Genomic DNA, 21,496 nt, shown 5'->3' with positions numbered 1-21,496 from the left:
CTCCTGCCTCCCTGGCAGGGGTGGGTGGTGTGGGGATAGGGCAGAGTGCTTGCTTGGATGGTGAATGTGTGAGGGGACTGTACCTTAGCTCCTGAGATGTTGTCAGCAACTTTCCGCAGACTCCAGAGAGCAAAGAAGGCTGGCCCAAGCCAGCCAGACTGAGGACGGAGCCCTGTCCCCTGTGTGAGGTAGTAAGGGGACCCCTCAGACTCAGGACGCCTGAGGTTCAGAGCAGCCAGCCACCCTGCCCCGTGGGGCCCCAGAGGGGAGTGGTGCTGTCTTTTCAGAGACTGGAATAGACAGCTCTGGTGTTTCTCCTACACTACTTTTTAAATGTATTATCTATCTGTGGCATTGAACCATCAAAATGCTAACATGCAGTGACCTCCTGCTCCCACAATGGCTTAGTGGTAACCGTCACTCTTTCTCCGTGGACAGTCCCTTCGCCGGTGCCATCTTTCCTAAGCAGTACACAGACGAATCGGTGAAGCAAGGACATTTGCCGAATGGATGCGGGGGGCACATAGTAGCTTAAAATGATGCAGTCTTTACAAATCATTACTTAAACCATGTTAATCTGCTTAATTTCAGTGCTGGGGCAAAGTCCCACTGTCGTTACCAGGCTGGAGGGAAGATGGGGGCCACTTGGAGAGTCCCAGGGGTTTGGTTTTCATCTCAGTACGTGAGATGGAGGGTGACAGCATGAACCAGTCCAGGGCAACTGGCAGAGGGGTGGGGAAGTCCAGGAACTGACCGAGGTTAGGTCGAGCGACCCCAGGAAACTGCTTGGCCCAGAGGAGGTAGAGGAGGGGCCAAGGAGGGAGGACGTCGCTGGAAACAGGGCGGTCAGCCGGCCTGCCCGGCCAGACTAGGGCTTGGAAGGCGAAAGGGTGGCCGGTCGCTAGGGGCGCCCTCGCGGGCGGACACCTGGAGCGCCCTGGAGGATGGCCCCTGGGGGGCGCCCACACCCAACCGCGCCAGAGGCCGCGGCGTGCGGCCAATGGGGGGCGCCGTCGGGGACGCGCACAGGAGCGCGGTGGAGAGGCGCAATCGCTGCTACCGTGGGATGGAGCCCTGGTGCGGGATATGGGCCCGCGGGCAGGGCCCACGGACGTCTGCCGCCACCCACGCCCGCGCCCTTTTGTTGCTGCTGCTGCTGCTGTTGCTGCGGCCCGCTGGTAAGCCCCGTGCCCCCACTGCCCCACTCAGCCTTGCCAGCCTCATCTCATCCGCTCGTGTCCTTCCGCAGGTTGCTTAGGCTCAGAGCAAGCTCCGGGGGCGCTGTCTGCAGCCGACCCGGCCGACCCCGGGGTCCTTTGCTCTCCCAAGGCCACCTGTCCCTCAGACCTGCCTCGCCTTGCCCAGGATTCCCCGACCACCGTCCCGACACAGTCCTCTGTTTCTGAACCCGTCTTACACCACTGTGAGTACCGGGGACTCCATGAGGCAAGGACGATGTCTGAGGAGTCTTAAAGACCTTTGATCCCAGCGGCAGAAGGGACAGGGGAGGAAGGGGCGGAGAGTGGGGGTAAAAGACGCCTTCCTTCTACTAGTGTTTATTGAGCTCTTATTGTGGGCCAGTTCCTGGTCCTGCCTGGAGGAATGGATCTTCTGGGACAAGGTAGGAGGCAGGAAAATCAGAGGAGCTTTGGATGGGCAGCATTTCCCGCCTCCCTGAGCTGGCTGTGGGGCCAGTGGCTTCTCCTGCTCCAGACCCTGACTCGGCCTGCCCCTGACCCAGGCTCCCAGCCAGACACCTTGGGGTTCTGCAGCACGGCTTTCAGAACTGGGCTGTGTGAACCTTCCTGTGGTGTGTGCAGGGCCTGTGTGTAAGATGTTCTCTTGAGTAGTGGCTTAAGCATGTTTAACTGAGACTCACATAAGAAATACTTATCCTGGGACTCTCTGCATACCATTTAACTGCCACAGAAAGTCTCATAGACAGGACCTAGCAGTACTCTGACATTCTCTTTCCTGTCATGGCCCACTTATGTTGATTGTTCTATCTACTAATCCATTTGGAGAACACCTAGGAGCGGGACTGCAGGGATGTTGATATGTGCATCTTCGATTTAAAAAACTGCTTCCCAAGGTGGCTGCAGCAATTGACTCTCCCACCAGCGGTGGATTCTGGGGTGCTAATCCTTACCAGCACGCGGGATCAGAGACATTAGTTTTTGCCAGGCAGGTGGTACGGAGCAGAACCTCATTGTGATTCAAGTCTGCATTTCCCTGAAGACTGACAGGGCTGGGCAGCTCTGTGGTCATTTGCTGCTGGGGGTTCCTCGTGAGATATGCCTGTTCATACATACTGCCTATTTTTATGTTGGGTTGTCCATTTTCCTCTCACTGAATCACAGGAGCGGGTTCCCAGAGGAGGGAGAGGGGTCTGCCTTGGCCGAAGCTGGGGGCACAGTGAGGATAGAACCAGAAGGAAACACAGATTAATTTGTGAAGGGTTTGGCTGGAGCTGAGGGCATGCTGGGCAGGACAAAGGGGCCAGTGGTACACCGGGCTGGTCGGCTGGGGATGCTTTTGGGCCCAGGCTATGAGAACAGGGAGGGAGATACCTGGGCAGTGCTGAGGCCCTCCTGAGACTGGAGACCCCAGTCCACACGTGGACAGCATCATTCTGTGGTGAGAAGTGGAAAAGGAGCACCACTTGGATGGGTGCAGGCCAGTGGCTGGAGAGGTGGGAGGTCAGGTGGAAAGGGTGGGGGTACAGGGAAGGGCCCATCCCTTATCAAGCTCTCACCTTCCTCCTCAGCCTGTGGCTTCTCCTACGAGCCGGACCCCACCCTCAGGTACCCAGAGGCCATGGCTCGGCGGTGGCCATGGATGGTCAGTGTGCAGGCCAACGGCACACATGTCTGCGCAGGCACCATCATTGCCTCCCGGTGGGTGCTGACTGTGGCCCACTGCCTGATCCAGTGAGTTGGGGCCCAGGTGGGGTGGGTGGAGACGCCCAGTTACCCAGCCCAGCTGGTCTGTCAGCGGCTGTCACAGCTATGCCCTCCTTGGAACCCTACAATCCCAGCCCCACCTCACCCTGGCTCCAAGCAGGTGGGGGCTGGGTCCTGCAAATTCCTTCCCAGGGGCCAGTCTTTTGAGTGTTCCCACCCTGTGCTCCCCTCTCCTGGCCCTCAGTCTTGTGCATTCATTCCACAGACAAGGAATGGAGGCTCAGAAGCCATTTGTCTGGCCTCTCACCTCCTCTCCGCAGGAGGAAGGTCCTAGTGCTTTCCTTCCACCCCCTTTGGTCCCACTTCCTCATTCCCTCCTTTTTTCAATCAACAGTCTTTGATACTCCTTTGAGCCAGGCCCTGGCCTGGGCACTGGAGGCAGAGAGGGGATGGACTATTCCTCTCAGCTCGGTAGGGGAGAAGATAGATGCTCCCAAGGGAGTTTGGTCGGTGTGAGGACACAAGAATGGGTATGCTGATGTTCAGGGGCCAGGGGGTGGCGTGAGGGTAACGTCTGTGCTGGCTGTGAGAGCTGACCAGTGGAGAAGCATGTTCCAGGCCTAAGGGCCAACACAGAGACTTCAAGGGGAATGCCAGGGATGGCAATCAGAGAACAAGGCCATGGCCAACTCCACAGGGCCTCTGCCCCTCTCGGGGCCCAGGAGAGTCCAGCGTTTGGAATCAGAGCAAACTGGGTCCGTATCCCAGTTCTGCCTCCTAGCTGTGCATCCCTGAGCAGGTCACTGGGCTTCTCTGGGTCTCAGTTTCCCCCTCCATAAAATGAAGGGCTGTGAGGACTGGCTACACAGTGCAGGGCCCTGTTCACATCTGTCGTGAGGAGTAGGCTCAGCAGGCTGGAAACAGGTGGGTGGCCTGCCAGGATTTGCTCAGAGGGCAGGACGGCAGGGGCTGGAGGCGGGGGTGGGCTGCCTGGAGCTGACTGCAGGCTCCCTCTTGGTTCCCCTAGGCGTGATGTTTTCTATTCAGTGAGGGTGGGGAGTCCGTGGATTGACCAGGTGACGCAGACTACCTCCGACATCCCGGTGCTCCAGGTGATTGTGAACAGCAGGTACCGGGCGCGGCGGTACTGGTCCTGGGTTGGCCGGCACAACAACATCGGCCTCCTCAAGCTCAAGCGGATGCTCCAGTACAACAATTATGTCTGGCCCATCTGCCTGCCTGGCTTGGACTATGTGCTGAAGGACAATTCTGTCTGCACTGTGACAGGCTGGGGACTTCCCAAGGCTGATGGTGAGTCAGAGCCTCCCCAGACCAGGGTGGGTGGTGTGAGAGAGGACCTGGGTGCAGGCCAGGGTGCCACCATGACAGGGGCTTCTGAGCACCTTCCCCAGGGAGCCCGCTGCCTCCGGGACCTTCCTCTTGGGCTCTCATCTCTGAGGTCTCCTTTCTCTTGAGGGTCTCAGCAGTGTACACATCACAGCCATCCAGGCCTCAGAGGACCCTGATTGCCCTCGAATCCTCAGCCAGGCCAGGGCATGTAAACAGAACTCCCTCGAAGGCAGAGAGGGCAGAGAGTAATATCTCGCAGTCCACACACAAGCCCAGGGCATCCACAACTCGAAGCAGTGTAGGAAGCGAGGGGAGTGGGGTTCTGTGTCTGGAGAATGCTCCCAGAAGACCCCTCATGGCTGGCTAGGGGAAGTCTGCACCTGGAGGTCAGGCATCACTTGGGGTCTGCTCATGGTTCTCTTCTCCCCTCAGTGGGCCTCAGTCCCTCTTCACCCCAATTTAGGAGCAAGGCTCTAAGAGCAGGCATAGTCTTTCAGGCCCATCCAGTGGTTCATTTCCTGACGGAGCCTAGGAATGCCCACTCCCATCAGGGAGTCCCTAACCCACAAGTGAGATGCCCTTCCCTGTGGGAACCATCTTACCCCAGAACAGCCCACAGGGGCTTTAGCTCATGTGGAAGGAGGTACAGGTGACTTAGTCAACCCTGCCATGGCCTGTCTGGGGAATGGCTAGGAACAGCCTGAAATCTCCTATCTGCCAGGAGCTCGGGCCAGGTACACAGACACTGGTGGGGGAGGGGAGAAGAGGAAGCAGTGCCTGGGATCTGTGGAGGGGGCTGGGAAAGCTTAGTGGGGGAGGGCTTGACCAACAGGAGGGATTTAGACTGAGAGAGGCTTGGCAGGCATTCCTTAATGGCAAAGCCAAGATGCTGAGGTGGGGGTAGCGGGGATGCTAAGAGGACTTGGTGGGTTGGGCTCTGTAGGAAGCAAGAGCAGGTCCAGCAAGGCCAGATCATGAGGGCAGCCTGCTATGGGGTCTCTGTATCAAGGGCCCTTGAGGGGTACCAGCTAGAATGGGGTGTGTGCCGGGACAGATCTCCATGGCCACTGTGTGGCAAGTAGAGGAGGCTGGGGAGGTGGGGGAGAGTGGAGAGAGGATGGGGACGAGGCTGGTGGCACCTGAACGGGGCCCTGTCCACAGGCGTGTGGCCCCAGTTCCGGACCATTCAGGAGAAAGAAGTCACCATCCTGAACAGCAAGGAATGTGACAACTTCTACCACAGTTTCTCCAAAATCCCTTCCCTGGTTCAGATCATCAACTCCAAGATGATTTGTGCAAAGGACGTCAGCAGGGAAGAGTTCTGCTATGTAAGCACACCTCCTGGCTCACTCACCTCCAAGGGTACCTGGCCAGGATGGGGAGGGGTGTGGAGCAGGACCCGAGGGGTGCAGGGTGGGGCAGGGAATGGTGGGGAGGGGATCATCAGAGATGGGCAAGGGGCATGGGGTAGAGGATAGGATGAGAGAGGCAGGGGTCAGGAGTGGGTATGGAGGTTGGAGGTGTGGGGGGTGGGGAGAGATGGAGGGTGGGTGCTAAAGAAGGGAGATGAAGCCCTTTGAGAAAGATCTGGGTCCAGAGCACCTCTCACCTGTGTTGACACTGGGGGGCTGTGGATGACCTGTGTGAGGGCAGCCTACTTGTCCCTGACTGGGTCACGCCTCCCTCAGGCCTCGCCTGGCCTCCCTGACCCATTTTACTCCCCCTTCCCTGCAGGAGGTGTCTGGGGAACCTTTGGTCTGCTCCATGGAGGGCACGTGGTACCTGGTGGGAATGGTCAGCTGGGGCGCAGGCTGCCAGAAGAGCCAGGCCCCGCCCATCTACCTGTACATCTCCTCCTACCAAAACTGGATCTGGGACCGTCTCAACGGGCAGCCCCTGGCCATGCTGGCCCCATCCAGGGCCCTGCTCCTGGCGCTACCACTGCCCCTCAGCCTCCTTGCTGCTCTCTGACACTCTGTGCTCCTTCCCTGGTGTGTCCTCCCTCACCAGGACCCCTTGCCCTTGTGCCCAGGATGCTGCAGGTGTAGCTCTCATAGCCCTGCAAGGCAGGGCAGGGACCAGTTGCTCAATTAAACACTTCTCTTTCCTGTGCCTCCTTCTTCCTGGGCCTTGGAGGCCCCTCACTCTATGGGCCTGCTCTAGTGGGAGACAGGTGAATCAGAGGGGCTGGGGTGGGGAATTCTGGGCAGTTTATACTGAAAAGTGCAAAGTTCCCAGGATCTGCCTCCATCCAAAGATTTGGGGTGGCTCCTGCAGAAGGTGGTTGCAGTGGGAAGGGGTCAGATGATGGAGGGGTCAGATGATGGAGGGCCTAGAACATACTGCCCAGGCCAAAGCTGGGGCTGCCAGGAAACGGCTTGAGGCTGGGGTGAGGGTGCAGCTCTGTCTGGGCTGGAAGGTGAGTGTGGTCTTTCTGTGATACTTTGGAGGGAGTCAGGCTGTCCTTGACCTTGGCTGCCTTCTGACCAGAGGCTGGAACACACCCTTTCATTGCCCCAAAGAGCCATAGTGAACTTTGACCCTCTAGCCCTGTCCCCTGCCTGGAGACTGGGGCAGGTGCCCACTGGGATCAGACATTACCCTGCCATCAGCAGTGTGCCTGCCCATAAAGGGCTGATGGAGGCCCCATGGCAGAGGGAGGGCGGATGAAGCCAGGCCTGGACTTCCCTCAGTCTTCACCAACTGCCGCTCTCTGTGACCTGGAGTGGTCCCTGCCCCTCTGGACTTCTGCTGCCTGGCCACACAGGCTTCTGGCCTGTCTGGTAGAATGACCTTTGTCAACCCTACATATGGGAAGCCCATAGGCTGGACCCCCAAGGGCAGAGGGCAGCCAGCTGCTCCCATCTGGTGGCAGAGTACTCAGCCTCCATGGCAGGGCCTTCTGCAGTCTCTGCCTCCCACTGCCCCTAAGACCCCATGTCATGTGCTTTCCTCATGTCAGCTTGAATCACTCCCCTTCTTGTGTAGTGATGATCCGGGTCCAGGTCAGGAGCAGGTTTGACTCTTCGGTGTCCCCAGCACTGGGCTCAGGCAATCAAAGTCCTATTGAGAGCCATGGGGCCGCGTAGGAGAGCGTTGAGAGCCACCTTGTCATCCCAGCACCTGGAGAGCAGGCAGCTTACCCCCCCCCCCCCGCCATGCCTGCCTTGGGTGGACCGGGGGGCTGCAGCTGCCCCTCAGCCTCTTGGCCACCATTTCCCTTCTATCTCATCCTAACTCAGGTGGAGAAGAGTCAGGGAGGGAACCTCAGCCTGGCCTGAGCCACCTGTCACCGACTGCTGCACCACCGTCCACATAAATGCTCTAGGGACACAGCACCCCAAGGGGTCATCGCAGGAGGCAATTTTCTACGCTTGGGTCTGAGAAGGCACTCGGCTTTATTTACAAATCTCTGCGGGCTGTTTTTGCAGCAGGCTCCCTGGCTCGGAAACCTCTGGTGTCTCAGCCTCCAGGCCCAGGTCTGAGGGCCTCAGTCTGATGTTTGGCGCCATCCGGGAGCATCTCTGTGCAGCTCCCCCCTCCACCAGGTGGTGTTTGGGCCTTTGTCTTCTGGGCAGAGAGGCTTCTTTCAAGTGCCCCTAGTGGGAAGTGGTAGAAGAGGAAGCTTCCAGGAAGCTGGGTGCTGTTACATTCAGCTGGTGGAAGGCCAGTTGTGCCCTCTGCCCTGATCCCCTGGGGCCATGAAACTTCCTACCACAGCTGGACATAGAAAGGGCCTCCAGAATAGTCCAAGGTCACCCTTGGCTTCTCAAATATTCCCTGATTTCCAAGAGGGGGCCCAGGCCCCAGCTTTCTTCCCTGCTCCCTCTGGCCCACCCCTAACCCCCTAGCCTTGAGCCTGAGCCCCTGGGCCTCATGTGGGCCTCCCAGCAGCCTCGGCTTCATCACAACATGTAAAAGAGGGGGTCCCAATGCCTTGAGCTTGGTGTCTACAGGGCTGCGCTTCTGCTTCCAGGGCCACCTCTGCTCACTCCCTTGGGCTGGAACTCCTGCCAGGCTTGGGGCAGTCTCCTCACAATCAGAGCTGACACCTGCCTCAGCTGGAGTCCCTGCTGCTGCCACAACTTCCCCCAGAAACCCTCTCTCCTTCCTCACGGCCAGTCTGGGTGTGGCCTCACACCCCGACCCATGCAGTTCAGCCATCCGTGCCAGAAGGGAAGCCCATATCCCATTGCTACTCCTAGCCCCTGCTGCCCCTGGCGAGAAAGGTGGGGTGGAGGCATGTCTGTGTGGGGAGAGCAGTGTGAGGCCGCTCTGCACCTGCAGAGGGACAGGGGCCCAAGACCAGCTTTGCTGAGGAAAGGGCCAATGTGGATGGGGTGAAAGGAATGGGAGTCCCGGCTGGGAGGCCAGACACCCAGTGTGGTCTTGTCCTGCACCTGATGGGCCGTGAGGATGTGGCCATGCGCCTCCCCCTGCCCCTCTGCCCACAGCCTCTGTGGTCTGCATATGAGCTCAGAGTCCAGGATGCCTGGACCCTGGTACAATCTCAAGCTCCAGGGCCTGCCAGCTCCTGTGGCCACCTCCAGGATGCTCTCCTCATTTCTCTCCTTTCTTCTTCTTGGCCTCATTCTTCTCATCCTCCTCTACCTTGATGGCCACTGTGTCCACGCTGTCCTTCTTCTTCTTTTTATTCTCTGTGGGGTAGGGAAAAGAGGCCATGCGGTAGTGGTGAGGCAAGGTCCTGGGGCTCAGCGGTCTCGAGGGCCCCAGAACCTTCCACATTCTGCCCTCTACTTCCTTCTTCCTTCCACACCTCTCCTGCTGAAGAATAGGCTCATTGTTCTCCTTGCATCACTCTCTCCGGTTTCTGTGCTCTGGTCTCCTGGGTTAGGGGCTGGGCCCCCTCCTGAACCTGCTGTCACTCCCTTATAGTGGAGGGGAGGAGGGGCGAAGGGGAGGAGCAGGGAGACTGCAGGCAGCAGGACTGAGGACCTGGCTGGCTCAGCAGGATCCGACAGTGGCTGGTGCTGGGGCCAGGGCCTACTCACCTCCGGGGATTTCTGTGAGCTCATTGAGGGGTGGCACAGTCTCCAGCTTGTCTGTGTACATCTTGGCTGCCTTTCGCTGCAGGTACCGGGCTTCAATCTCCTTCCGGGTCCGTGGCACGCGGCAGTTGAAGACACAGCACAGGGTGATGACTGTAGGGAAGACAGGTTTGGCCGGGGCTCAGCCTCAGACACCCCAGGAATGGCAACCAAACTTCAGGCCTGCCTCCATCCACCTATAAGCGTCTCACCCAAGAGACTGGCAGGAGGCCCAGTGTCTTGACAAAACCCCTGGGGACCCTAGGGCTGCTACAGTGGCTTTCCTGAGCAGGCCTGACTTCATGCAGTTGCACAAGGCCCTGTGCTTAAAGGGCCCGTGCTTGGTTTAATGCTCTGCTGTCAAGTTCTTAATAACTTTTGAACAAAGAGTCTTGTACTTTGATTTTGCTCGGGCTCTGTAAATTATGTAGCCAGTCCTGGTCCTGAGGGTCTTTCTGACTAGCTTCAGAGTTGCTGGAGGGTAAGGCAGAGGGCTGCACTGTGATTCAAGCTCTCTAAAGGCCATCCTGCGGTCCAACGTAGGCCTCTGGGGTGCTTCTGGTGTAAGCTAGTTTTTCCTCCCAGGCTCCTGAGAGCAGGGCCAGAGCTGCCTCAGACTTCAAAGGACATAGCTGTGTCCTCCCCAGCCTCCCCAGGACAAGCCTGGACTCCTCTGGGCTGGGGAGGGAGCTGGCGAGAGGGCACAGACCCGTGGCGTGTTCATCTCAGACGGAGTTATTCCAGGAGTGGTTTTCCGGCCGAGGGCAGCTGCACCCACACCAGTTGGGCCGGGGCATGAAGCTGGCCTGTCAGTGATGGGCAGGGCAGGTCAGGGCTTCCAGGACCTGGCTGGACTGAGTTTATTTTTCTAAGGCCCCCACAGTCTGACCACCTTGGCCCTAGCCCCAGGGGAGGGGATGGAGCTGGTTCCTATTATAAATCAGATGACCAGACATAACTTCCTGGCAGACTCCTGGGGGCAGGCTGGCCCAGGCAGGACAAGCCAGGCCTATTCTGGGGAAGATGCATCAGATCTATGTAGCCTGGGCTGGAGCACCCCCTGGGGCCATTTTGTGCAACCAAGGCAGTGTCCCTTTAGCCAAATATAGTGATCCCACTGAGTCTCACCCAGACTCACCAAAAGAAAGAAAAATGACTGGGTGAATGGGGTGGTCTCAAAGCCCTTGCTGCTGGAACAGGACTGGACTCCTGCATGAATGGACTGGGGAGCCAACAGCATCCAAGCACACACTGGGAGGGGGTGCTGCACGCGGGCCCCAGCAGTAGGTCCGACTGTACACCACTCTCTTGGGGTAGACCTGAGCAGACAGCAGGCCTTTCTTATCCAAAGAGCTGGGTCCTGGCCTTCTCCAGACCCCTGTGCACACACCTGAGACCCAACGTTGGTCCTCCACCCTGACCCTCCCGGCTTGGGCCACCTCTTCTAGCTACCTCACTAGGCACCTCTTTGGGACCATGCCCCCGCAGGCTGCATGCAGGCGGGTCCCAGGCCCTGGGAAGCTGAGGCTTCACAGGGAGCTCACTGGGCAGCCGTTGGCAGCCAGAGCAGGGCACAGGCACTGCCCCTTCCTCCAGGCCTTCCCCACCCAGCCTGGCCCGGTTGCTTTTCTTCAAAGAAGGGGAGAAACAAAGTGCTTTGGATCAAGTCCCAGGGCCCAGGGATAGGCTTGGGACACAAGTCCCCAAGAACCCCAGAGGTGCCCCATCCAGCCCCAACCCCTTCCCTGAGAGTTCTAGGGGTGATGGTCTGCTAACAGCTGTACTCCCTAGGGCCAGGCAGACTGGGAAGCAGGGAGGATGTTTCCTCCCCAGGAGATAGGGTTGTGTTATCCCCACTGCCTGGTGCTGTGCCATGGAAGGTGACAAGTGCTGACCTGCTGGTCAGGGGCCTGTGGGACTAACCCGTACCCTTTCTAGGAAATAGGGTTAGAGGACGGTCTGTCTGGTTGATGTTCAAATGCCTCTGGGTCTGACACTGTGCAACTTTCTTGTGTGGCCCCAGACACCTCCACCATCTAGGGCCGAGCAGAGCAGGAGAGAGGCCGTTGTGTGTCTTGAGGCCCCACAGTACCCTTGCCCCTGTCCCTGGGGTGCCCCAGAGCTTCTCCTTAGACTGCTCCTGTGGCTCCTGTGGGGCAGAGGACTCCCCATCCCTGCCTCTTGGGGCTGTAGATTGTCTCCCTCTCTGGACACCTGGGCTGAGGTTGCAGGCACCTGTCTGTGGGGTCTCCACTAAGATGCCTGACTGGTCCTTGGCCTCAGCTGGGAACAGAAGACAGCCCCTTGTGCCTCCTGCTCAGGTGGGGGGCAGGGTGGGCAGGGCGGATATTTTCTCTTGGGAGGGCACTTCTGGTGCCAGGAGAAGCACGTGCAAATCAGATGTCATGTCTTCCTTCGAGCCCCTCACATCTGGATGGGCCCTCTGTGGGCCACCCAGCCCTTCAGGGGCCTCCTCCTGGAACAGCTCCAGCTAGGACGTCAGTGCAGCTTTAGCCTCCCCACCCGGGGGACACTCAGTAAATGTCCAGTAAGGCTCGTTTGAGACCTTGTGTGGAGGCCGTGCTTCCTCCCAGCCTCTGCTCACACCCTCCCCCCTGCCCGGAATGCCTTTCCAGCCTTCCCAAATGGCACAACCCCACTGGTCCTCCCACCAGTCTGCAGCTAGAGGACCCTCTTCTACGACGCCTTTGCAGGGGAGTGGGCTGCTTCTCCCTGTGCTGCCCGCATCCCCCCATTCCCGCCTGTGCCTGCGGGAACCTCTGTCACACCCTGCCTTGGGCCGTGGCAGCCTTCCCCACCTGGCCGCATTTCATGTGCCTTTCTGCCCCCTTCCCCAACTCCAGACCCCATTCCAGAAGGAGGGCTAAGGGCAGCGGGCCAAGCCTGATTCTGCCGTGACTTTGCGTCAAGAAGCTCCCAGACCCCAGGAGAAGAGTGGATCTCCTGCTTTTAATTGAGGCAAGTGTGAGTCATTCTGGGAAAATGGTGTCTTACGAGGCAGGATTCGAAGCCTGGGATCAAAGCCTGGGAGCCACATATGCTGGGTGTCCGGGGAGCCTCTGGTGGAGGGTGGCCTTGCTGGGGCCCTTGGGTGTGGGGACCTTCAGCTGACCAACTGCAGGAAAAGCATCAGGAGGCCAGCCATGGGAAAAGTGACACATCTCTGTCCTTGTCCTGGTTCAGTGGAGCTCCCTGTAATTACCATAATTGCCATGTGTGGCTGCCTCTCTGAGGCCAGCAGAATACTTCAGGTCACCACTGGTCTGTCAGCCTTCCTTGGGGACTTTGTGTGGATCAGGAGGTGCCAGAAACCATGGCAGGCCTGCTGTGGGCGCCCGGCCTGCTTGCACTGCCCGGAATTGCTGCTCTGAGCCTGCAGGGATGGTGCTGGGGGGGTTGGTTAGGGGGTGCTGTGCTCCCACTGCGGTGTGGCAGAGGGAGCAGCTACTCACTGATGGACAACACGAAGAGCGAAAAGATGCCCACCACGTGCCACAGACGCATGTCCCAGAACACCACCGTCTCCTTGGTCAGCGGGGGCGGCTTGGGCTTGGGCGGGGCCGTGCTGGGCTGTGGGTCAGGAGAGAGGGGAGTGAGCCCGGCAGAGGCCAGCAGGCTGAGACCGGCCGAGAGAGGCCCAGCCCAAGCACTTCAGAGTCTCCTAAAATCTGTCTTAGACATTCACTGCCAACACCCTAGACCTTGGGAAGGTCCAGATTTAGAGCAGAACTGAGAAGAGACCCAGACCACGGAGCCAGGGACTTGAAGTGGGAGGGTGATTGATGCTTGGGGAAACCAAGGCCTGGAGAAGCAAACGTGGACAGCCTGTCCCAGCTGGGTTCATAGTCCTTTGGACACCTCCCACTCCAGTTCTAGGCCCCACTCAGGCTGATGGGGTCTCAGGACCAAGGCCAGAGACAAAGTGAGGTCCGTGCTGTGCTGATGCTTCACTCTGCTGCCTCCCCAGTGGGGGGTGTAGGGTGGAGCTGGGAGTCAGGGCCCCACAGCTCTGCCACCTGGCAGGACCCCCTACTGGTAGGCTAGGTAAGAGTGCTCACAGGACTAGATAAATAAATTGTCTGCGATGCAGTAGCGACATCTGGAGGCCAAAAGGTATAAGTGTGGTTGCAGCAAGCCTGAGCAGACCACAGCCAACCAACCACCTCCCACTTTCCCCGCGGGACATTACCCTGCCCTGGGGGACTGAGGCAACACGACCCTGCCCCAGTGTCTAGAGAACATGGCTCTGCCCCAGGGTTTAGGGCACGTGGTGCTGCCCTAGGTCTGAGGGGACATGGCTCTGCTCTGGGTGTCTAGGGGACATAGCACTGTCCCAGGTCTGAGGGGATGTGGCCCTGTCCTGGATATCTAGGGGATAGGGCCCTGCCCTATGGAATCTGAGCAAGACCTGTCTGTGACCAGAGAAGGTTATGATCCTATCTCTGTCACTAAGTTTGGCTCAGAGGCAAGGACAGAGGTCAGTGCTCAGGGGGAGAGAGGACCCTGGAGCATCTGTGCAAGACATTGGCCCTTAATTAACTAAATAAGGACAGGCATGAGGAGTCCCTTCTAGCTCTCTGGGAAGGAGAGGCCACCTATAGCTCCACCGTCCACCCATTTTCCTCCCCAGTCTGTACACATGGACTGGGCACCTATCATGAGCCAGGTGCTTCTTCATCTAATGAGCACCGCGCTTTGGCATGGGTTGGAGACACTCAGAGGGTCAGCCACCTGTCCCAGGTAACCAGAGGATCTGTGGGCCTGGGATTGGTGCATGATTCCCCGGCCCTTTTCCTCTCACCAAGGTGAACTAGGGTGGGATCCTTCTTCCCTTTGGACCTCAGTTTCTCTGTCTGTAATTGGAGTGGGGTAGGTCCAGGAGCCACTCAGGAGCTCTTTATACCCAACCTGATGGGAAAATTGACAAGAAAACACAGTCCTCAGCTTCGTCCCCTGGATGTATGTGTGGGGGTCAGACACATGCACAAGGGGTTGGAGAACAGGTGTGGGGTCGGGCACAGTGTGGCTGGAGCACATGTGCATGTGGTCAGGCACATGTCATGGCATTAGGGTCATGGCAGTGGCAGAATTCCCGAATTCTAAGGGAATCCCTGAGATCAGGGTGCGTTGGCCGGCTAGGTTTTATGACCTGAAGACTCTGAGGGCCGGAGTAAAGTTCTCAGATTCTGAGCCAAGGCAGCTGAGTGCTCACTTCCTTACGCATTCTGGCTCCAGGCTTGATGTGGCTGGAGCAGGGCCCACTCCTATTCCTGACAGGGGTGTGGGGTGGACGGTGGCAGGTAGCAGCCATCTCCTTATGGTGGGCCCTACTGGGGCCTGAATTCTGAAGCTTGGAGGCCCCCACCTCCTTCAGAGGGTAATTGTGATGGCTGTAGGGCCGGGGTGGGTGGTGACCTGGACCCCAGCCCTGCCCATGTCTCCAAGGCTTCCTGAAGGGCTAGGGCCTTGCTCAGGCTGTAGTCAGGTGGCAGGCAGACAGACTCCAAATGCAGTGAGCTGGGAGAGGTGGGTTCCTGGGGCTGGGGGCAGAGAGTCCTTGGCTCAGAACTGACTTGATCCCCACGCCCAGCCTTCTAACTGCACCCAGGCCGGCTCAGTTTCTGCACCTGAGGCCTTGGGGCAGCCAGTGAGGGGTGCAAGTACACCCCATGGGGCTCAAGCCAGCTTGGCTCCCGTTACAGGGACACTGGAGCTGACACCTAACTCCAGCCCAGCCTCCTGGCACACACCCTGGTCAGCAGCATGAGGGACAGGCTACACTAGGGTGTAGGGCTCTGTCCCTCTGTCTCCCTCAGACCCTCCAGTTTAGGGCTGTGTCCCCCTATATCCTCCCCGGCTCTGTCCTTCCTATCCCACCCTGTCCCCTAGCACCTACCCCTCGAGTCTCCCTGGGTGCCTCTGGCTGCCTCCTGCATTTCTGTTTCCTGCTCCCTGTGCTCTGCCCCTGCCTGGGCAGGCTCCATCCCCCACTTCACCCTGACCCTGGCCCTGGCCCTGGCCTTCTCCTTTTGGCTTCCAGAATTCCACATCTGCTCTGCCCTCTCCCTCTGTGGCTCCCCTTCCAGGCTCAGCAGGAGTGGGGTACAAGGGACAGGGAGGCTGCATATGGCCCCCACCTCTCCCCTCCCAGCCCTTCGTGGCCCCAGCCAGGCCCGTCCCACCACCTCAGCCATCTTCTTTACCTCTTTCTGGGCTATCTCAGAAGCTTCTTCTAAACCAGAACTCATCATGACTCACCCCTGCTCAGAAACCTTCTATAGCTCCCTATTACCACCAGGAACAAGTCAGACACCCCAGTTCCTAGGTCCTGCCCTGCCCGCCCTTCCCTTCCTGGAGCCATGCTCTACACGCTGCTCTGTAAAGAGTCTCCTCATCCTGCTGCTCCCACCCTCCAACTTGGAATGCCCTCACCTCCTTCCCAAGGCCATGTCTCCTCCATTAGACAGGGAGCCCTGGAGGACCTCTGGAGCAGAGGCTGTTTCCTCCAGAAGACCCTAAGTTCAGGGTCTAGATCTCTCCCATCCAACTAGAGGTCAAGGAAACCAAGGGCTGTGCACCCCCTGCCCTCCACAATGGCACCAAAGACTGGAGGATAGGGGCTGAATGTCCCCATCAGTCTGGGCAGGACTGTGTCCCTAATCAGACTGGGAATCCCCAAGATCAGGATGAATTTCTCCCATCAGGCTAATGTTCCAGAAGTCAGGGGCTGTGCTCTCCCCTCAGACCAGGGACCCAAGAGTGGGGGCTGAGTCTCCCCACAGCCTGGCAGCGCTTGGGCCAAGGCTGTGTCACCCCACTACACTGGGTCTTCTAGGGCAAGAGGAAGGGATAATGTCAGCTCCCGATCAGAAAGGCGCGTCCCCACTCCTCTTCCTGGACAGAAAGAGACAGCCACCCCTACCCTCTCCGCGCCGCCTCACCTCCACCAGCTGCCCGGCGACCCCTGCGAGGTAGACCCCCAGCGCGGCGCCGCCCAGCGCCCAGAGGGGCCCCGCGCCTCGCCGCTGCCCTGCCATCTTCCGCACGCTGCGCCTGCTCGCGGGAGCCGAGTGATGGACGGGCGGGCTGGGCCGCCCCGTGCAGCCCCCTGGCCAGCCGGTGCTCGGTGGCGGTGGCGGTCGCGAGCTTGGTGGGGAGCTCTGGCCGCCAGCAGCGAGAGGGGACATCATTTATTCATCGTCGGTGTCAGGTTCCTGTGCCGCCCGCCCCCATCTCTGTGGGTGGAGGGCCCGCCCCCTCCTGGGAGATCAGACTCCAGCCTTCCCATCCCCCATCCCAGGGACACTGAGGTGGGGGAGGGTGGGAGGAAAGACAGGTTGGGGTTGGGTCCTTAATCAGCAGGTCTCCCTCCCTTCCCCACTCGGGACTCAGTTTCTCCAACTGGGACAAGGGGAGGGGCTGGAATCTGCTGATCTAGAAGGCCCTTCCCACTCTGACGTGCTGAATTTGAGAAATGTAGTGGACTTGGGTATGGGGGGGCATAGCGGGCAGGTTGCCATGGTGACAGGCGCTCAGGGATGTCCTGGGCTTTCTGGCCTGGCTTCCTGCCCAGAGGCGGCTCTGGTCACCCTGGACACCAGAGCTGGAGAGGGGGATGGGGAGAAGGGGATGGTATGGTCAGAGCTACCAGCTGCCAATGCTACAGAAGGTTCCTGAAGGAGCCAGCATCTTCTGCCCCACAGGAGAAGATGGGCTGCCCCTGGGAGGGCTGGAGGACAATTTTCTGAGGCTGGCTACCTCACCCCCTGCCCTAGCCTGAGCCCTGCTGACTCTGGCTTCAGTCTAAGCCAAGACCCCAACCCCACACTGAAGTTGGCCCACACTGCACTCTGGTTCTGACCCCCAGGTGAGCCTTGACACCCCAGGGATGGAGAGAAGTCCTGGGGAGCTGTGGAGACTTGGGGGTGGAGCTGAACACTTGAGACCAGGAGTACAAGGCCTGGAGGGGAGGACTCTCCTCTGGCCCACCCACCCTCCTCCCTCCTTTCCTTCCTTGCTTCACTATCTATCTCCCGCCTGCTGAGTGCTAGGAGAAGCAGCCCAAGGGTTGGACCCCTGCACTCTCATCACCAGGAGCACCAGTGGAGACCTGCCTAGGCTAGGGGGGGCCTGGCTCCCCTTGGCAAGGCCTGCTCTCAGAACCGGGGACCCAGTGTGTCAAGAGCCTTGTGAGGCTCCAGCCTGGGAGTGCCATAGATGGACAAGGACCAAGGCGGGCTGCAGTGGGAGCAGTGGGCCAGCTGCGGACACCTGCAAGCATCAGGGCCTGGAGATGCCAGGGCAGGCAGGAAAATGGGAGAGCACCTGGCAAAGGATGGCTGGCCTAGGGGACCCATTGAGGAGACCCTCGATGATGGGTGGCAATGTCTGGAGACCGAGTGGGCTGGGTCACCCTGTCCTCCCCAGGCATGTCCTGGCCAGGCAAACAGAAACTCCGCTAAAGTCCAATCACTTGCTGCAGCTCTCCACCCTCCACTTCCTCATGCCATCGGTCATGGGCCAGGCTAGGCAAAGCCACACTGACCAGCCAGGGAGGTCACCCTCAGGACATGGGGTCAGAGAGGCTGGACAGGGTGGAGATTAAAGAGCCTGCCAGGAGCGCTGGGCAAACCATTACTCCTCTCTTTGTTCCTTGATCTATAGCACGGGGAAGGTAGGTCTCCCAGCAGACTGATGTGAGGGTGACATGAATGTGGGGCACTGGCTCGTCTGAGTGGGACAAGCAGCCCTCTGCTGCTCACAGGGCTCTCACTTTCTGCTCAGCCCAGGAGAGGGGGGGTCATTATTTCCTGTAAAGTTCATCGTCTTTTCCATCCATCAAGAGGTAGGGAAAGCCTAGAGAAGAAATCTGAAGGGAAATACAGTCAGGTGTGTCTCCATTGTCCCCTGAGATGGTCACTGCTCTATGTGGGTTCTACTTTGCAGACTCTTAAACACAGCTGAGATCTCACCGTATACCATTTCCCATATGCCTTTGTATCCACAGCTTTTCACCCAAAACAAGCACCATCAATTCACCCCTCCCAGCTCCCCCGTCCATGTCAAATGTTACCACACAGGCTTTGAAGTCAAACTGACTCAGACTTAAAATAACAGGTTGTCCTGAAAGTCTTAGTGCTGTTTTAAGCCTTAATAGCCTCAGAAGTATAAAGCTACAAATTTATAAGAAATACCACTTGAAAGTTCATTTAAATTTCCTTTTTTGCCACCTGAAGAGGGCAAACGTTGACTGAAAAGAATTTAAAAGTCATTCAAAATTCACAAAACTAAATGAGCATCAAGAAAATTTAAATAATTAAACTTCAAATTATGTTTCTTATAAATTTGTAGCTTTATACTTCATAACTTGTGAAGTTACTAAAGCTTAAAACTACACTAAGACTTCTGGGACATGATTATACTGGCGGCTGTGAACCCTCAGGCAGGCTACTTAACCTCTCTGAGCTTCAATCCCTCATCTATCAAATAGATATAGCACAGTGTCATACCCTTGCACATTACAAGCCTTCATTAAATGCTAGTCGGGATGATTATTGTTGTCGTTGTTGTTATAGGCTGCAAGATATTACACTGTATAAAAACCTAACAATACCATGTTCAATCACTGCCCTCTTGTTGAACATTTGGGGTGTTCCCACTTCTCCAAAACTAGACAGCATGTTGAGACGAACAAACTGAAAGCTAAGGTCTTTTCCATCTTTGAGAGTTTTTTGGCATTTAGTGTGACTTTTCCTCTCCTCTGTTTACTCATGAGGACTCGAAGCCCAGAGAGGGGTTGTGCACTGCCTAAGGTCACACAGGAAATGGGGCTTCCAACTCAGCCTTCTGCCTGTAACCCAGGGCACTGCCCACTGTCCAGTACTGTTTCTGCATCTTAGGAGGCCTCCACATGCCCCTGCACCTCACCTGCAGTTGGCCACATCGCTCCTCCCAGAGTCTCACATAGCCCCGTGAAGGGCGTACAGGTCTGTGGTGGGGCAGCTCAGGACCCACCGGCTCCCCAGCCTGGCTCCCTGGAAGACAGTGTCCACTGGATGCATGGTGGCATGAATGCTGGCCTGCAGAACCCTGCTTGTCCCTCCTGTACTATTTTTAGCTCCTGTGGGTTTCCTGTAGGGACTACGGCCAGTCCAACCTCCAGGGGCCCTGGATTGGAAGCTATGGGCAAGGCAGTGGCCAGTGGCCAGGGGACCCTATGGACAGCTCCCTCCTAGAGCCTGAAACCCTGAGGCTCAAGGTTTAGCTCTGGGAAAGCTGGGGGTAAGGAGTGGGGATCTGCCAGGCACAAAGCTAGGCTGAGATCCAGGGCATTAGGGACTCAGCCTGAGGTGGGGGTGGGAGCTGGACAGGCTGGGGCCTGCTGGGAACTGGCTGTCCCTGACCCTGTTGGCCCCAGGCCCTGCCCAAAATAGCTCTGTGCATGAGCATGTGCTTGTGTGCTAAGGCAGTGGCGTAAATGGAGTGCGTGTGCATTCTGCACGTGGCTTTGTGTGTGTCTGGGTGCGAGTCTCGGTGTCTCCAGCAGCACAAGCACCATTGACATAGATGAGCGTGTTCTCTGGAGCAGTATGTAAGTCTGTGTCCCTGTGGATGGCACATGATCTGTACATGTGTGCCCATGAACGGGCCACCAATAGAGTTGTGCAACACGGAAGCCCTGCCAAAGAGTCCCATAGTAGATGGGTCCATGTGGCACAGGTGTGGGTACACACCACCACATTCCCTGACTGTGGGATTGTGTGTGTGTGGAGTGGGTGTGGGAGTGGTCAGATAGGTGTGTACACATCTGTGGTGGGACTGGGAAGGGGCCCTTGGCTGTGTTTCAGGGGACTGAGGGCAGGTGCAGAGGCCCTACCTTGCCTCAAGCCACAGATGAGTTGAAAAAGAGGCTGAGCAAGTCTTACCCCACTTGGCAGATAGTAAAACTGGGCTCGCAATCCTGTGAGGTCTCCCAGTGAGTGGGGGAAGACTGGTCCCCCGCCCGGGGCTCAGTCAGCCGCCCAGTTCCCCTAGATGTGGCTGAACAGGAAGTCTGGGCTCTGGGGAGGAACCCTGGGCTCTGGGGAGGAAGCAGAGGGAGCCCTTCCCTTCCTGCTGGAGCCAGGCAGCACGGCCTCCCCTCCGTACATGTGCAGATGCTGAAACTGAGCCCCAGAGAGGAGAGGGGCTGGCCCAGGGACACTTAGCACAAGTCCAGATGTGTCCTGCTCAGGGCCCTGCCCTGCCTGCCCCTGTTTGTCACAAGTGCACTCTTCCTCAGGCCAGGGCCACTCTCCAGCCCTTGCCCTCCCTCCCAAGCTCCAGGGACCCCTGCCTGCCCATACCCATGTTCCGGGGACCCACAGATCCACTAAAACCCTGCTCGTTCTTGAAGGAGCCCCTCAAACCCACCATGCCCCTCCTCCCAGAGTCTCACATAGCGTGAAAGAGGTACAGGAAAGACCATTCCACCAGCATGAGCACTAAGGCACAGATAGGCCACCCATTACCCATGCTCACGTGGCAAGAGGAAGGCAGCGCAAGGCCCACACCTCTTTCCAGAATGTTCTGCTATCTCCCACTGCCCTACAGGCACACAGGATCCCCACAGGGAAGACCTTGGGGCCTATTTAGAACTTGAAGCCTCAGTTCCATTCCACCTATTGAGACAGTGGCTCTGGTTGGCTGTGCTGTAGACTCACGAGGTCTACAAGTGTCCCTGCAGACAGGCCATCAGGGCTGTGAACGGGGCTGGGGGGTCATTGTCCCCAGCCTGAGGGTGGAGGGTGTGGGGAGGCTCTCCCAGAGGGCCAGAGGGAGACGTCAGGAGCCAGGGCTGACACCAAGTCCTGCCTCCTTTGATGCAGGCCGCTCACTCCCTACCCCCAGCAATACCTCTGACAGGCAGGGGCCAGAGGAGCAGGGCCTTTAGCCGATGGGAGCCCTCCAGGGCTGGAAAGGGGGAGGCCAGAGCTAGGGCAGGGGCCTCGGCAGTGTGGGGAGGGACAGAGAAGGGGGGGGGCAGGGTTCTTCAGGGTGAGGACCTGGGAGCGGAGCAATGTGGGGCAAGAGGGTGAGGTCACTGGGGGCCTGCGCTCACACAGGGGAGAGGTGCAGGGTTGAAAACCCTCAAGCCTGGGGGTAAGGGGCAGCGGGCAGACCTCAAGCTCCCAC

General features: G+C 58.3%; 2 protein-coding genes across 2 annotated transcripts; one reads left to right on the top strand and one right to left on the bottom strand.

Annotated features, from left to right (window-relative positions):
- Positions 1–1,000: 1,000 nt before the first annotated feature.
- Positions 1,001–6,224, top strand: PRSS50 (serine protease 50). The gene is made up of 6 exons (XM_069472036.1): positions 1,001–1,178; positions 1,250–1,423; positions 2,768–2,930; positions 3,931–4,214; positions 5,415–5,581; positions 5,988–6,224. Exons 1-6 carry the CDS (start codon positions 1,001–1,003, stop codon positions 6,222–6,224), a joined length of 1,203 nt encoding a protein of 400 aa, XP_069328137.1.
- A 2,589-nt stretch (positions 6,225–8,813) lies between these two features.
- TMIE (transmembrane inner ear) lies at positions 8,814–16,359 on the bottom strand. The gene is made up of 5 exons (XM_069473569.1): positions 16,264–16,359; positions 12,775–12,892; positions 9,262–9,415; positions 9,012–9,021; positions 8,814–8,909 (listed from the first exon to the last, which is right to left on the bottom strand). Exons 1-5 carry the CDS (start codon positions 16,357–16,359, stop codon positions 8,814–8,816), a joined length of 474 nt encoding a protein of 157 aa, XP_069329670.1.
- Positions 16,360–21,496: the final 5,137 nt, after the last annotated feature.

Source organism: Eulemur rufifrons, chromosome 7 (assembly GCF_041146395.1).
Source record: "Eulemur rufifrons isolate Redbay chromosome 7, OSU_ERuf_1, whole genome shotgun sequence".
Lineage (NCBI taxonomy): Eukaryota > Metazoa > Chordata > Mammalia > Primates > Lemuridae > Eulemur > Eulemur rufifrons.
The sequence above is the reverse complement of the archived record's forward strand: the minus strand, read 5'-3'. Positions and strand labels throughout refer to the sequence as shown.